This window comes from Halichoeres trimaculatus, unplaced genomic scaffold (genome assembly GCF_033239565.1).
Source record: "Halichoeres trimaculatus isolate MK-OKI-2021-1 unplaced genomic scaffold, fHalTri1.1 fHalTri1_scaffold_22, whole genome shotgun sequence".
Classification (NCBI taxonomy): Eukaryota; Metazoa; Chordata; class Actinopteri; order Labriformes; family Labridae; genus Halichoeres; species Halichoeres trimaculatus.
In genome coordinates, this window is record NW_027437200.1 from 16,075,374 (window position 1) to 16,091,110 (window position 15,737).

Consider the following 15,737-nt stretch of genomic DNA (forward strand, 5'->3'; position numbering starts at 1 on the left):
TCCAGAATATTACCAGGATCTGGATCGTACTTTTACATTTGTCGGAAATTACAGTGACCTTGCCTTGTATTGCTTTGCAAAGCAATCCGACCACTTATCGTGGAGTTATATACACATACGGTGAAAACGGCCCTATCTCACAATGATCCCATTTTAAACATTTCCTGAAAAATTCATCAAGATAAGTTTGTTACTTTTGAGTTATGTTGTTCACAGACAAAAAAACAGACAAAGTCTCCCAAAAACATAACCTCCTTGGCGGGGGTAATAAAATAATTTACATTTTTTTGTACCTGTAAATACTAAACTCCCAAATCTCTAACTCATGTGCCCTCAAACACCTGGAAAAAAATGAAGGTTGATGAATTGTAAACCCTATGAATGGGCTCAAATTGTGTTTCTCATTGCAGTCACTTCTGATAAATATGTTTCAACTGGAGCCGCACTTCATACATGCTGTCCAAAACATTTGTGTAACAGTGGACCTTCAGGGCGTCATCATCGCCTGTAAAATGGACTGTTACTCAACAAATTTCTCAACCCATTAAGGTGAGTCTTATGTCAGCCTTTAATTAACTTTTATCACTTCCTTGATTTAAAGTCATCATTAAGCAAGCTTGAAAGATATGTAACATCTTGACCTTGTGCCAACATTACTTGACGATAGTTTTTGTTTGTGGGTAGGGTTTGTGGATTTATAACAAGGAATGTTTTCTTTTTAGTTGGTAAGATACTCCTCAGGGGGAATTACTGTTTAAATGATTTGTTTCAGAACAACAGCAAGCGAGAGTCACTGCTTGACATGCAGGATATGTCCTCAAGGTATTAAAATTATCACTCGATCTAGCAGTCAAGATAAGTATTATTTTGTTTCCAGGAGCAACACACTCGTTTCTTTGTTTTTTTTACAATCTGAAGCAGCACACAACAAACACTAATTAAATCAAACGTCCTTTGCACATTAGATGAAACATGGAAGCTAAGCTATGAACAGCAGCAGACAGGGTAATGCAAAACAAAACTGCATCACACTGACAGAAAGCAGACCAATTTTTTTTAGAGAAACAGTTCCTTTGTAATAAAATGCTTTGTAGTGCCACTCAGCGACTGACAGATCAGAATGTGATTTAACACAGGAACAAATATGCAATAGACCAAAGACAAAACTGACTCCATAGCCCATAAACCCAAACAGAAAAAATAAAATAAATAAAAGGAAAAATCCAACTAGGGACAGGCAAGGTTGCCAGATCTGACAGAGCTGCCGAAACACAACATAAAACTATTCCAAGCGTAACAAAGAACATGTCATAAGCACATGACTACACTAAATAAGGAAAAAGAGTAACACAAACACCCTCACTGATGAGCTTAGAAAAATATTTAAATTTGAACATATTATAATATACTTTTTTTAATGTATAATTCTCCTCTGGCACAGGAACAATCCAGTATCATATCTCCAGATCAGTCTGTCATTCCTTTCTGTTCATCTTTTTTTATCTCTCCTACTTTGGCATGATACTGTCTCTAAGGCACTTACTAAGAAACCAATACCATGTCACAGTGACACTTGATTAACCAATGATTATCACTGATTGGTGATGTAAAGTTTGATAGATTATCTCCATTTCAGAATAAATGTACTTATAACAAGAGCGCATCATGTGTAAGTTTTTATTTTTTGCCACATAATAGTGAGCCCTTGCCAATATTTTCCCCAGAATATTTTCTCAAAACCTGCCAAATGCCGAAACCCTTCCCTTCTGGCAGCACCTCGGACTGGTGGACAAAGAACACAGGTGAAACTAAAGCTGCGATTCCACCAAGCAGACCGGTTCAATGCATCTTGGTACGGCGCGCATTTTGTGGCGTTTCCACTGATTTATCCGGGGTTAGATCCCCAAAAACCGAGACAAGTCGGCCCACTTTTTTGAGACCCTTCCGTATGGGTGCCAGACTGAACCGATCCGCTCTCGGAAGGTGGAGCAACACACTGCAGACGGTTGATTGGTCAAAAGAATCATCACTTACCCGACAACGGCAGTGGCTCACAGACTTCTCTGAAACAAAGCTTGATTGCACTTTGTCTCAAAGAGCTACATGTCAATCAACAAGAGGATGAAATGCTGCATGTCTTCCATCTATGCTCTTTGTTTACTGTGTCACAATTTTCTTCTTTGTTGGGTTTAACAGTGGGGTAAGCTGCTACGGCGTCATGCTATTGTTTAACAGCTGCGGCTTTCGGCATCCGGCTTACACGCCGCCTACCACGTGAGGGCACAGTTTGCTGTGGAAACGCAAACGGGATCAGGCTTAACTGTACCAAACCGTGTGGAACCGTACTGAACTGAACCAGATTGCTTGGTGGAAACGCGGCTTTACTGCTGACCAAAGTGGGGGGGACACCAACAAGGATAGGAAGTATGGCCAAATCAGAAACACAGGGGTCACGAACTACAAAGTAATTCAGGAAACACTTGAAACTTGACAAAAACAAACAAAAAAAACAACAACACACACACACACAAGGAACACAACACGACATGAATGAACAAGACATGAATTGTCTATCAACACCACAAGGAAGACATTTAGATTGCTACGATAGGGTAACAAGTAGACAATACAAACAAACAGAAGGAATTTACAAAAGAAAGATTAATAGATAAAACTTGTCATCAAAGACAGATAAAACAACATGGGAATACAACACTGACACGTTAAAAAGGAATACATTATTAAAATGTTGGTTGCCAGTATGCATCTAAGCACAAAACACCTTTCAAGCGATACAGCACTTGTTAAGGTCTCATGTAAGCAGGCATTTTATTTCAGTTTCATTGTAACAATCTATCAAAATAAACTTTGAGAGTGGATTGTTGCTTGACAAGATGGTTGTTGTTTTTTGCTCACCACTGATGCCGACGTGCGTCAAGCCAGATGAAAAATCTTAGCCTCCTGGTTTTTTGTTTGTTTTCTTTTTATTCATAACAGGGTGGAACAGTTGCGGACTCCATCACTACCTGTGACGAGTTATTCTCACAGATGAAGGGGAAATTCTGGGAATCTTGTTCAAACAAACATGGGCCATTATAATTAGGCTACAAGGTGTACAAAGACTTTTTTAATCATTAAATACACAGAAGTTCCAGAGACTTTTGCTTGTAATAGTTCGAAAAACTTTACCAGGCCACCATCATCGTTTGAGTGACTCTGCAGTTTGTCTGCTCATATAAGGGAGATTCAATATGTTTTTCTTTTTTAATCCTGCTGTTTTGCATCGCAAATAGATTCATTGAATCAACAATGTCCTCTTCCTCATATATTCCCAGCAGGGCCTGAACTGTGCTGTCATCAAATTTAATCTCCTCAAAGCAGGATGGAAAAACAAGACAGTAAAAACAAATCAAAGAGTGAGTACATGCACTCTCTTAACACAGCAGTTGAAATATAAACACACTAAGTAAAACACTATAAAATGTTCAGCGCTGCAAGCCTTTTCCCTGAAGTTCTGAAGGGAACTACATCCTAAACAGGGGTAGATTAACCCAGGAACTAAATTTAGACTCTGGTTCCTCCCCATGGGACACACAGAAGGTGATTTTTCTGCAATAGCTACATGCTTTTCAACTGTTGAAACTAGGATCTGAGTTGAATTTTATGGTCATAAATTTACCCCTGAAAATGTCCCTGCTTTCAGGCTGGTATTTTTGCATCACATTTGTATTCAATGATAATCTAATTCACCTTAAAGGGGCTGTGAGAAGTGCCTCACTGATCTTGAAAGAGTCTCCCTTATAGATATATGCCTGATTGTAACCAACACTTAAAATGAGATTATCAGCGCCAGTACAGGTTATTTCAAATTTCTACTTTGTAGCTTCTTATGACAACACCGCGCCGGCTGATGAAGTTTAGCAGCAAGAAGTTGGTCTGTTCTCTCTGCCAAAAACGATTTCCGTGATTGATTTTGTAGTGGTCGTGGACACAGGAGCCTAACTGACAGACAGAAAAAGGACAGAAGAGCAGAAGAAAGATAAATAGGAGAGTGATACAGCCAAGGCTAAGGGCTTAAAGGATTAAGCTGTTTGTGATAATATTCGTTCCAACCCACATGCAGCAGTTATTCTGCACTTACTTCCTTAACCTTTGAGTTCCCAGGAAACGTTCCTGCTGTAGGAAAGCATCTATTACTCACCACCGCCACAGGGTAGACTGACAGGTGTGGATCCAACTGGTAAGACTGGTTTAACCACTACTAAAGATGGCTCTTCTTTTTGACTTTACATTATGCTTATCAGGGTAAAGAAGATTTTTCAGATATGGAGTCGAAGCTTTTTAAAGGTGAGTGTTTTTTTTTTGTAGATTTACATTCTTTAGATTCTTCTCTCTTTTGAGCTCTAACGGTAGATCAAGTACGTTCATAAACAGCTCAGCAGACTAGGCGTGCTAGTTTGTTCCGAGTGAGTGTTCAAAAACCGCACACTCACTATGGGGTGGATCTAGGAAAAGTGTTTTGTGGGGGTAATGTCTGGATTATAGGAAAGGAAAAAGGAAAGGACATTGTTACATGTGTATATTTGTATTGAGACAGAGCAAGTGAGGGAGAGGAGAAGAGACAGAGTGAGCTTGAGGGTAAAATGTCAAAATACATTTTTTCTCCGGCTCCTACTTCAGTCTTCCCCAAAAAGTTCTTGTTGGTTGATTGTTTTCTCTTAATTCCCCATAGATATGACTGTCTGCCAAAAGCTACAGGCCAACCTCTTTGCCCCACATCAACTCAAATGAAGCTACGTTGTGTTTAGCATTTCCAACCAAGTGGCAACCTCTGGTCTAAGAATATGAGACAATGCAGACCTGCTAAAATCAGCTGTTTCTCTAGCGTCCACTTAAGGCTGGCTCATGAAGTACCAAAAGTCACATACACACCAAGCCAAAAAAGCTGTTTTCAAAGCAGAAATTAACCTTTTTACAGCCTGGTTCAAAAAAATGAAACAATAGATAAATAAATAAAGTCTCTAATTTTACTACTAGCACACATTGTACGGGGATTTTTTTTTTTTATCAAACTTGGCAGTTCAGAGGATATTAAAATTGTGAACTTGCCCAATCAGAGGCACAGCTCGGGGTCACGTGACCAACAGGTGCCCTATAGCTGTACGCGAAGCCCTTGCCACTACCAATATGGCCGCTGTAGTCGATGTGCTTCATTTTCCATTTCAGAAACAGACGGGTGACGTCGGGGATACTACATCCATGTTTAATACAGTCTATGTATCCAACCTAGCCCTAGTTATTTTTGTGACGTGTATTTCTTCTTTCCAAATAGCGTGAAGCTTTACATAACTCAAAAACGAACAAACAGATCTTCATGAAATTTTTAGGAAATTTTCAAAATGGGTTAGGGGAGAAGTGATTAAGTTTTGGAGGTGATCTGGATCACTCTGGGTCCAGGACTTTTTTTTTTTAAAGGATTCTTTATCATTGTGAGATAGGGCTGTTTTCACCATATGTGTATATAACTCCACCATAAATGGTCGGATTGCTTTGCAAAACAATACAAGACAAAGTTACCATAATTTCTGACAGATGTAAAAGTACAATCCAGATCCTGGCAATATTCTGGATTCTAAGATTTGGAATATGAAATATGTACTGGGTCATCATCATTTTCAACACTGTCAGGTAACAAATTATCGTACAAACCTGCAACTAACACCAAATTGTAGCAGACAGTCTGCTGAAGGGGAGTATACATTAAAGTTGGACTAAAGTGTTGCATGACAACCACAATATGCTTGGTGGAGGTCTGCGCTTTCTGAGTGCTTCCAACTTCCCGACTCCAACACACCTGATTCAAATGATCAGCTCGTCATCAAGCTTTGCTCGAGCCTGATAACGAGCCATTCATTTGAATCAGGTGTGTTGGCGTGGGGTAACATCTAAAACATGCAGGGTAGGGGTCCCCCAGGACCAGGATTGGGTAACACTGCTATACATCAATCAAAGGGACTAAAGCTAGATTCCTGGCACATTTACTGCTGTCATTATATCAACATATTTCATTCTCTTTTAAGAGGCTGACAGCTGACATAGAATACAATAGAAAAGAATAGATAGAAATAGAAAGAGTCTTTATTGTTTGAAGTACAAATTTGTTTTCAGCTCCCCACATATAAAACGCAAAAAACACTTTCATGTGATCTGTGTGACAAACATTGCTGTAAAGCATTGTTTATACATTAATACTCATTTGTGCACCATGTACAAACACAGTTATAAATGTTTTATTACTGATTAATGTGACCATCTGTGTTAAATGTCTCTTGAACAATGCTTTACAGATAATGAGTTAAGCGTTATCTAATGCTCAACTAATGCTAAACAGGGTGTAGTTAATATTAAGTGTTAACCATTTACATTGGTACTGAGTCAAACATATATTGGTCTAACATTAGGGCGCTGTGCTTTCTACTTAGCTATAAATCTTCGCCTAACTAGATGAACACAACAGATAGACCTGGACAACGATGGATGAGAAAAAGCAGACAAACACACAGTCTCCAGCCTCTGCTACTTCATCAGAGCTCTAAAAGACAATAGGTTTTAAATTGAAGTTCAATATGAAAATCGCAATAGTCATCAATGGAGAATGACAACAAACATGTAGGCACTGGGCTTATTTTGGTCCATCAAATTTGTGCTAACTGCTGCTACTTTCTAAATCTGACCTGCTCCACCTTTAAGTAAACTTGATTATCCTTTTACATGAGCTGAAATGATTCTAATTGTAAATGAGACATACTTAACTTGCTTTATGGTATTCACACTTTTTAGCATTTGTGGTATAAAAAAATAATAATAGATAAATAAATAAAATAATAATAATAATCAACTTTTATTTATATAGCACCTTTAAAAAAATGTTAAAAAAGTGCTTTGACACATAAAAAATGGCACAGAATAAGAGAAAAAAAACATCAGGCTGAGGGAGATGAGGTATACAGGCAACAAAATAAAAGGATTAAAGAAGAAAAAAAACAGGGGGAAATGACATCATCACATCAGGAGGAAAGAGGAAAAAGGTTCTGGGAGAGAGGTAAGAGAATGAAAACACTGAACAACTAAACAAATGATTATAAGCACAAAAATAAAAATAATATGTGAACACCTTTGTGTGCATACATACACATATACACTAAAATCGACTAATACAATCAATGAACAAAAATATATATATTTTAAAAAATATTAAAAGAAAATTAAAGAAGAATAAAGTGGTTGAATAAATAGATAAATACTATAAAGGTAAGATTACATAAAAGCTAGACTGTAAAAGTGAGTTTTAAAAAGAGATTAAAAAGAGAGTCGCTGGCTCAAAGCAATGAACGAGTGGGTGTAGAATGTTATCTGCAACTTACAGTTTTTTCATACTATGCAAAAAAGTACACACAGATGCAATGGAAGATAGTATGCAAGCTATGTAAGAATGCTATTACGCATGAGGTTTTGTCTACAAGACAAAAAACAAATGGAGACCCAGATGCCTTGAACTTGTTGCTTTTTTATCTGTTGTTATCAGGTATGCTGTCTACTCTTGAATAGCAGTCACCTTCAACGATGGACTGTGGATTGCTCTTAAGCCTACTGGCAGGTGAGTAAGATCACTGTTTTGTAATGTAACTGCATCAAAAGCCTCACTTATGTCATCTGTTTTATTGTCTAAAAATCCCAGATAATTATCTAGGAATGATTCACTCATTATAAATTGCCTTTCAGTTTGAAACCACGTGTGGGTTTTTATTCAGATTGTTGATTCTTTCATGAGAATAAAAAAGTAAACCTGTGATGATACAGCAGGCAGTTTGAGCACAGAGGAAAACTCTTGTGAGGTATTTTTGAAAACACTTTCAGACTTCGGTATAACAGGTAGCAGCTGACAGACATCTGTGAGCCAGCACTTCCTGTACACTGAACAAACAAGGTCAGCTCTAAGTTCCCACAGCCCAACGTTCCCACGTTTCTAAGACTTTTTTTTTTCCACGGACAATTAGGCCCTGTGTTCCCACAACCCTTCCCACAAGTTCATCATAATCTCAATCATTCCATGAAAAAATAAAATACGCTGAATGGAAAGGGTTTTTAGCTGAAGCAGAGTTTACAGGTGCTGAACAAAACCAAATTTTGGAACAAAATCTTAGAAATGTGGGAACATAGGTATGCTCCCAAATAAACAAGTTTGTAGGGACTCTTCAACTTAAGGGAGCTACAGAAACCAGCCACTCATTAGGCTCCTGCCTGCAAAATTGTTTAAATCACCAAGATAAGAAAGTATTGACCTGAATATAAGATGATTTTTTTTTGTTAAAAACAATGTGATTAAATAGGATTGTCCTTTAACGAGGGTTAAACATTGACACATGCTAATAATGGTCTAGGGTTGAGGGCTCCAGCCTCACTGTGGCTGCAGTCAGTCTGGTAAGTTACCAGACCATTGAGGCGAAGTTATGATGTTAATCATAAGATAGTGGTGGAAAATACAGTAGAGACTTCAAACAACTGTCAGATAGCTGAAAAATATAGGGTTACGAAGTGCAATGCCCTAAAATGGCACAGTCTAAAAAAGACAAACTGTAACCCCTAAATTCCTCTGCATACGCCACACAGCGCAGCAGAGCGCCGTGGTCTTGCTCCGATTGTCAAACCTCACTGGAAGCAGCGCGCTGCGCCGCTCACTCCCGCTGGTCCTCAGAGAATCACAGGCTCTCGTCTCGTGTGAATAGCCATATCACGCGATCACCATCCACTCCCGTGTCTTTTGATATGTCAGTCCACACCTTGTCCTTTCTGCCTGTATCCTTATAAAAAGGATGTTTGGGATCATACAGAATGTTGAACTTCTCCACTTCCAAGATCAGCTTCTCTTCATCCATGCCATCGTGTTGCATCCGGGACCCTCTGACCGACTGTCTACCTGATGCATGCGACTCCAGATGTGACATATTTAAAAATATGGGGGGAATTTACGTTCAAGAGTTCGTGCATTGTGTTTTATTTGGAATCTACCGGGTTCTTCACACAGTGACTTCCTGTCTAGTGCTTTCTTAAAGTGAACTTACGAGGTTTGGAAGCGGCCGTGCAGAAAATAGACCTGAAGCGTATTTCTCGCGCCTTATAGATTACAATGGAAGCTAAGTGCTCCACAAGGGCTTGACGCTGCGCTGCACTGCGCGTGGAATTTAGGGGTAAGAAAAGTTTATTGTGGTCCTCGAAGCAGCCGTTACCAAGAGATTGACAGTAATAGTGTTTGAGTTTGTTATTGAGAAACATAATGAAAGCATGCTCATTACCATGATCATTATTTTATGGTCAAGAAAGAAAGCAGTCTCTAATTAATATTCTATTGATCTGGTCAGGATTTCAATAAGATAGGTTGTTTTCACAAAGTAAATTCTATTTATTAGGGTCTTTTTCTGAATATTGGTCTTTAAAAGAGGAGAGTTGTCTCATAATCATGGTGGATCCCTACCATACATATCCCGTCCATGGCACACAAAGACTTAACTAAGCTTGGCATAAATGCTGCTGTGCTGCCTGTACCTGAAGTAAGTCAGTTTGTTTTGATAAGCCATGAATTATTATGTTCACACCAAATGTGGGTAGAATTATCTACGCAAGTCAGTTACACGTAAAGACGTGAGAAGTTTTAAGTTCTTGTTTGGAAAAATGACACCAACTCTGTGTTCGTTCAATGATCCACTCACTTTATGTGTCATTCACCTGATTTATTTGTATCAGAAAAATCTGGGGGTTAATTTATCTGGAAAGGGACAAAAATTGATGTTTCTGTGACACTTTTCATGAAGGGAACAGGGGTTAAAGCAAGCTCGCTTTGTGGGAAGTGAGGATTATGTCTTAAATTGTAAAAACTTTTATCTGTCACTTATTCCAACTATGGTTGTACTTGTAAGTTAGCTCTGCATCATCATTGGCTTTACCCATCTCCTAACAACTAAAAGAGATTAAAATTGAATGATGCTTTTTATGCACTTATTTTGTACGGGTACAGTAAAACCAGTGTGTCTGGTGAGCCGCTTGGTAGCCTCAAGACCAATTCTGCTTTGCCCAGGGGAAGCCCTTGTGAATTCCTAGCAATTGGTCACAAAGTTTGGTCTTTTTTGTGGAGTAGAACATGCTCTACAAGAATAACTAGCCAAAACTGTTTTGTTTTTTTTTCACCCTTGTATAGCTGTCTGCCTACTTCACTTCAGGGTCAAAGCTTCTACCAAGGTTCCAGCAAAAACCTTGATGGCAGCAGTCCCAGAGATCAGTAACTTATCAAAGATTCAGCAACGTATGCCTACATCAACAACATGGAGAACACCAACAAGACCCACCATGACGCCAAATTTTTTCTCTTCAACTGGCATTTCAACATCTACCTCCAGGGGTAAAGAGGAAACCGTGGGTGCTGTAGAGCCAGAAGAAAGTGGAGTCACTGCAACCTCAACCAAAGCTCAGCCAAGTCAAAAACTAACAACTCAGGAATTAAGTTCACCCTCACCAAATTCATCTGATAAGATGAAAACAGTTGTATCTGTTTTAGAATCAGTGCTTGCAACTCCCACATCAACAAAAACGGAAACTACACACACTGCAAATCCACACACAAACATTTCTGCAACCACACCCAAGGCTTTCAACATCATAGATAAAAGTGCACCAATCAAGATGCTTCATACTTTAAAAGTTAATGCTTTGCCAGAAAGCACACCTGAACTCACGGTCCCTGAAGCAACAAAGCTAGAAGAGGCACATTTTCCCCTCAATGGTTCTCACAGTACAGCTTTAAACTCAAACTCTTCAGTGCCTGGGGGTTCATCTGAAGCAAGTTCCCTGAGAATGCCAACTCAAGATGTGGCTGAGGTGACTACGACTGCAAAGGAAGCAACAAGTACATCCAGGCTACATGCTTTACTCACCTCTAATATGGAAAAAACAAGACAAACAAGTTCCCAGGAACGGAGGACACTGTTTCCCTTAGCAACAAACAGCCAATCAGTTTCACAACATGCACGGCCTCATGGAAGTAGTAGAAATGTCACACAAGGGCAGAATCCAGACACTGAAACCATTGGTCCTAGTACAACTCATCTTTCACCATTTGTAACTTCAGAATCTACTGATGAAACAAGAACAAAACAAAGCACTGTATCAACAACAACAGAAACTGCATCTCTCTTGAAGGCATCCACTAAGCACTCCAAACTTAAAAGCACTCAAAAAACACGGAGAACAACACTTTTTAGTACAAAATTCCTGAAACAAACACAGAAAAGATCATTGACTTTAGAGCCCAAGTTAACCACTGAAACCACAACAAAGCCAATTTCAACAACAGAACAAGGTGCAATATCATCTGTACAGAGTCTAGACCTGTTTTCAACAACAAACGAGGGTGAAACAACCACACAGGCAATGGAAGACACTGTAAAACCAACACAAGTTACAGCATCCTTAGGAACAGCAGATACGACCGTCCCCGAGCAATCAGCTCCACTTCTGAGTACAGCATCTGCTACATCAGGTTCAACTGCTTTATTAATGAATACACCAGGATCTGCAATCACAGTGGAAGCAACAAGAAGAAGCCCAACCTCTACTTTCACAAGGTCTCACTCAGGAACACGCACTCCAGTTTCGACATCAACAAGGCCCAAAACATTGTCGACCAAAACAGAAACACCAATGCAAATTGTAATGCCCACAACGAAGGAAACAAACACCGGTAAACCTTCTCCATCTGAATCAATGAGCAAGCCAAAGAATGCACTATCCATGAGCCAAACTACAGCAGCAGTTCAAACCAACAAAATCACAGCTACAGTTGCATTGCGAAAGTCAACATCAGTCACAGAACAGAGTCCCAAAGGTCGAGTAACATCTACAGCTGTTCCAACAACTGCAACTGCTCCAACAATAGCAGAATCAGGAACAATAGGTGTTTTAAGAGCAACGGCTGCAACACCAACTGCAAGTACAAAAACAACAACAGCTGAACCCCAACAAATGACTGCTGCAACAACTACAGCCGCTTCTATTAGCACAGCTGGACCAGCAACTGCACCAGTTCCAACAACTATGGGAACTCCTACAACAGCTGCACCAAAATCTTTGACTGCACCAACAACAACTGCTGTATCCCCAGGAAGTTTTACTCAGATAAACACAGTATTTTCTCAAAAGACGACATCTGCTCCAAATGTGCCAACCATCGTTAGTTCTGGTTTTCTAACAAACACAGCTGATTCAACAGCTGTAGCTGCACCGGAAACTTCAGGCGCTTCAATAATTACTGATACTCACACAGACACAGCTGCTCAAACAACGGTGAAACCAACAACCCTACATTCTCCATTGTTCTCAAAACCCACAAGAGCTTCAATAGCAAAACCTGCTCCAACAACATCAAAGGCAGCTTTCAAAACAACAATGGCAACTCCCACAACAACACCAGCGGCTCTACAAACAATTGTTTCAATAACAGGTGCCCCAACAGCTACGGCTGGTTCTACGAATTCACCTGTGTCACAAGTTTCATCTGCTCAAACTACTTCACCTGCTGCTTTATCCACAATGGGTTCCCTTGCACCATCAGCGCCTTCAAAGACAACAGCTGCTCCAAACCCTTCTACATCGACCAGTAAGCCTGTAAAAACAGATATGGGTACTCCAACAACAACAAAATTTCAGACACCTTCAGCCAAACCAATGGCAGGTACTCCAACTAAAGCTGCTCCAAAAACCAGGGGTACTTCAATTTCTACAACTGCACCAATGGCTATCGCTATTTCCACAAATACACCTTCACTGAAAATCATAGCCAACAGAAATACAACTGGTGGTCCTACAAGAGCCGTACCATCAACATTAGCTTCAACTGCTACTTTCTCATCTGCTTCTAAAACATTTGGTACCGTTACAACATCAGCTCTAAAGACAACATCTGACCCGGAAACTACAGCTGCCTCAAAAACTTCAGCTGCTCACAAAGTCACAGGTGCGCCAACTACAGCTGCTTCTCACATGACTAAAGGTATCATTATGGCAACACTTGCTCCAACAACGACAATTACTCAAACAGCAAAGGCTGCTGTGACAGCTTCTGCTACCCCTACGACTACACCAGCTCCAGCAATCTCAGGTTCTCTGACAATTACTGCCACCCCTGCAACCACATCTGCTCCAACAACTACAGCTGCACTGAAAACCACAGGTTCTCCATTAGCCAAGGATATTCAAACAACTACAAATCCAGTAACCCATTTTGTTCAATCAAATACAGAACCACCAATGTCTTCAGCTTCTCCAACGACACCAACTCGAACAACTGAAGGTGCTCTCACAACAAATGTTGCTCATACAAGTTCCCTACATCCACCAACCACAACAACTTCACCAATATCTACAACTGCACCAACTGCATGTACGAAAGAAAAGGCAGCTGCCTCAACAACAGCAAAGCCAGATTTCACAACTACGGCTACGCCAATGACTAAAGTTGCTCTCACAACAGTAACTCAAGAAACTTTACCAGCTGCCTCAGTGACTTTGGTCAAACTCACAACATCAGTAACACCAACAATTGCCGCAGTTTCAAGAACAACAAGAGAACCAACAACTACAGCTGATCTAACAACAATAAATACTCAAAGAACTACAACAGTTGCTCAAAAAACAACAGTTGCTCCAACAAAAGGTACTCTCACAGCAACAACTGCTCAAAAAGCTACAGCTACTTCAACAACTACAACTGCAGTTTTAAACCCAGTTGCCCAAACAACTATTGGTTCCCATACTCTCACCACAGTTGCTTCAACAACTATTGCTGGACAAAAAATAACTGGTTCTCCGACAATGATGGACACCCCTTCACATAAATCTGCTCAAACAACTCCAACAACCCTTCTTGCTTCAATAACTACAGTACTGCCAGTAGTTTCAACAACAGCAAAGGCAGCTGAAAGTACTCCAGCTACACTAACGTCTACTTTAGTTCCAACAACTTTTCCAGCTGCTACAAAAACGCTGACTGCACCAACAGCAGCACCTCCAGAAACAATACCTGCTACCCCGACCCAAGCCCCTCAAACAGCCAAGAGCACTGCAACAACTGCAACAGCTGATCAAACAGTAGCACCAACTACATCTACTTCTACTCCAACAACCATAGGTACTCTCACAGCAACAGATGACCAAACAGCTTCACCATCTACTTTACCAACCATAGGTACTCTTCCAACAGTTGCCCCCAAAATTTCAACGACAGCTCCCCTGACGGCTACACTTTCTCAGACAACTTTACCAGTTGCTTTATCAACTCAGGGTGATCTTGCCGCAACCACAGTGGCTTCAGCAACAACTGTCCCAAAAACTGCGGCTTCAACAACTACAGTCGCTCACACAATCACAGCTTCTCCATTAGTGACAGGAACTGTAACTGCATCTTCATCAACAAGCAAAACTGGCCCAACAACTAAAGTTCTGCCAGTACCTACAACTGCTCCAACAATAACTGGAAAAGCTGTTGGACAGTCATCAATATTTACCAAAATGTCAACCAGTCCATCGACACGAACCAACAGGACGATTAAAATGGACAAAACCTCGACATCTGTATCTGTCAGGGGCTCTACTCAAAGCCAGGACTCTACAACAGTAGCTGAAAAAGCGAAGAGCCCTCTAACAGAAAAGCTGACGAACATGCCAACTGTTGCTCTTGGAACTGTTCCATCCAGTTCTGTCTCCAAAACCACATCACCTGCAGTCTCTCAACCTGTGACAGGAATGAAAGACAATGTGACACATATGAGTTCCATCCAGCCTGTTACTGTTCTTTCTAGCCACAGTTCAACAACAAATCCCCCCAAAGGAAACATCACAGAGCACCAGTTAGACACTACTGCTGTTTCCCTGCTTGAAGGAAAAATAGTTTTTATCCAATATAGTCCAAAAACTGCTGCTGTAAGGCCCCTCATCTTTGATTATCCAGTTGTAAACCGGACAACTTTCCCTATCTCTGATGGCAATCATGCGGAGCAACCAGAGAAAGAGAACGCAAGTGAGGTGAGTACAACTTAGCTAAGCATTAGCCTGGCATCATAGGATATATCTGTTCCATTAGATGACTAGTTTAACAAGCTTTAAGACTGACTCAAACCTGTGTTACTTCCTGTCTTTCAGTTGAACTTACTCAAACAGAGACTGGGTGTGGTTATTAGTCTTGTGTTATCCATTACACTGGGGCATTAACGTAGTGCCAAGGTGGTTCAAGTTCTGTATTTCTTTCCATGAAATTGGCCAATATTGGTATTATCTGCACTGATTCATTGGGGTCAGCCCTAAGTTGCCACTGCCCAATGTTCCCAAATTTCTAAGCACTTTGTTTATTTTGCCATGGACAATTGGGCCCTATGTTACCACAGTCGAGAAATGATCACAACCACAATCATCCATGAAAAGTCCAAGAAAAAATAATAAATGCTGATCTAAAAAGGGTTTCAACTGAAGTAGAGTTTACAGATACCGAGCGCTTGTTTTCATTTCCTTAAGTCAGGCAAACAAGATTTTGGAAAAGATTTTAGAACAAGATCTTAAGCCCCGTTTCCACCAAGCAGTCCGGTTTGGTATGTCTTGGTATGGTGCGCATTTCACGCCGTTTCCACTGACTTATC

The 15,737-nt window shown here is 40.3% G+C and overlaps 1 protein-coding gene across 1 annotated transcript; it reads left to right on the forward strand.

The window, feature by feature from the left end:
* The first annotated feature begins 11,221 nt into the window (after nt 1–11,221).
* LOC141784502 (uncharacterized) lies at nt 11,222–15,144 on the forward strand. The gene has a single exon (XM_074662341.1). The coding sequence runs from the start codon at nt 11,482–11,484 to the stop codon at nt 15,142–15,144; it is 3,663 nt and encodes a 1,220-aa protein (XP_074518442.1). The 5' UTR covers nt 11,222–11,481.
* The last annotated feature ends 593 nt before the right edge of the window (nt 15,145–15,737 follow it).

What these genes read in the sequence shown, in the direction of transcription:
- LOC141784502 (XM_074662341.1), top strand. Translation starts at nt 11,482, where the DNA reads ATGGAAGACACTGTAAAACCAACACAAGTTACAGCATCCTTAGGAACA.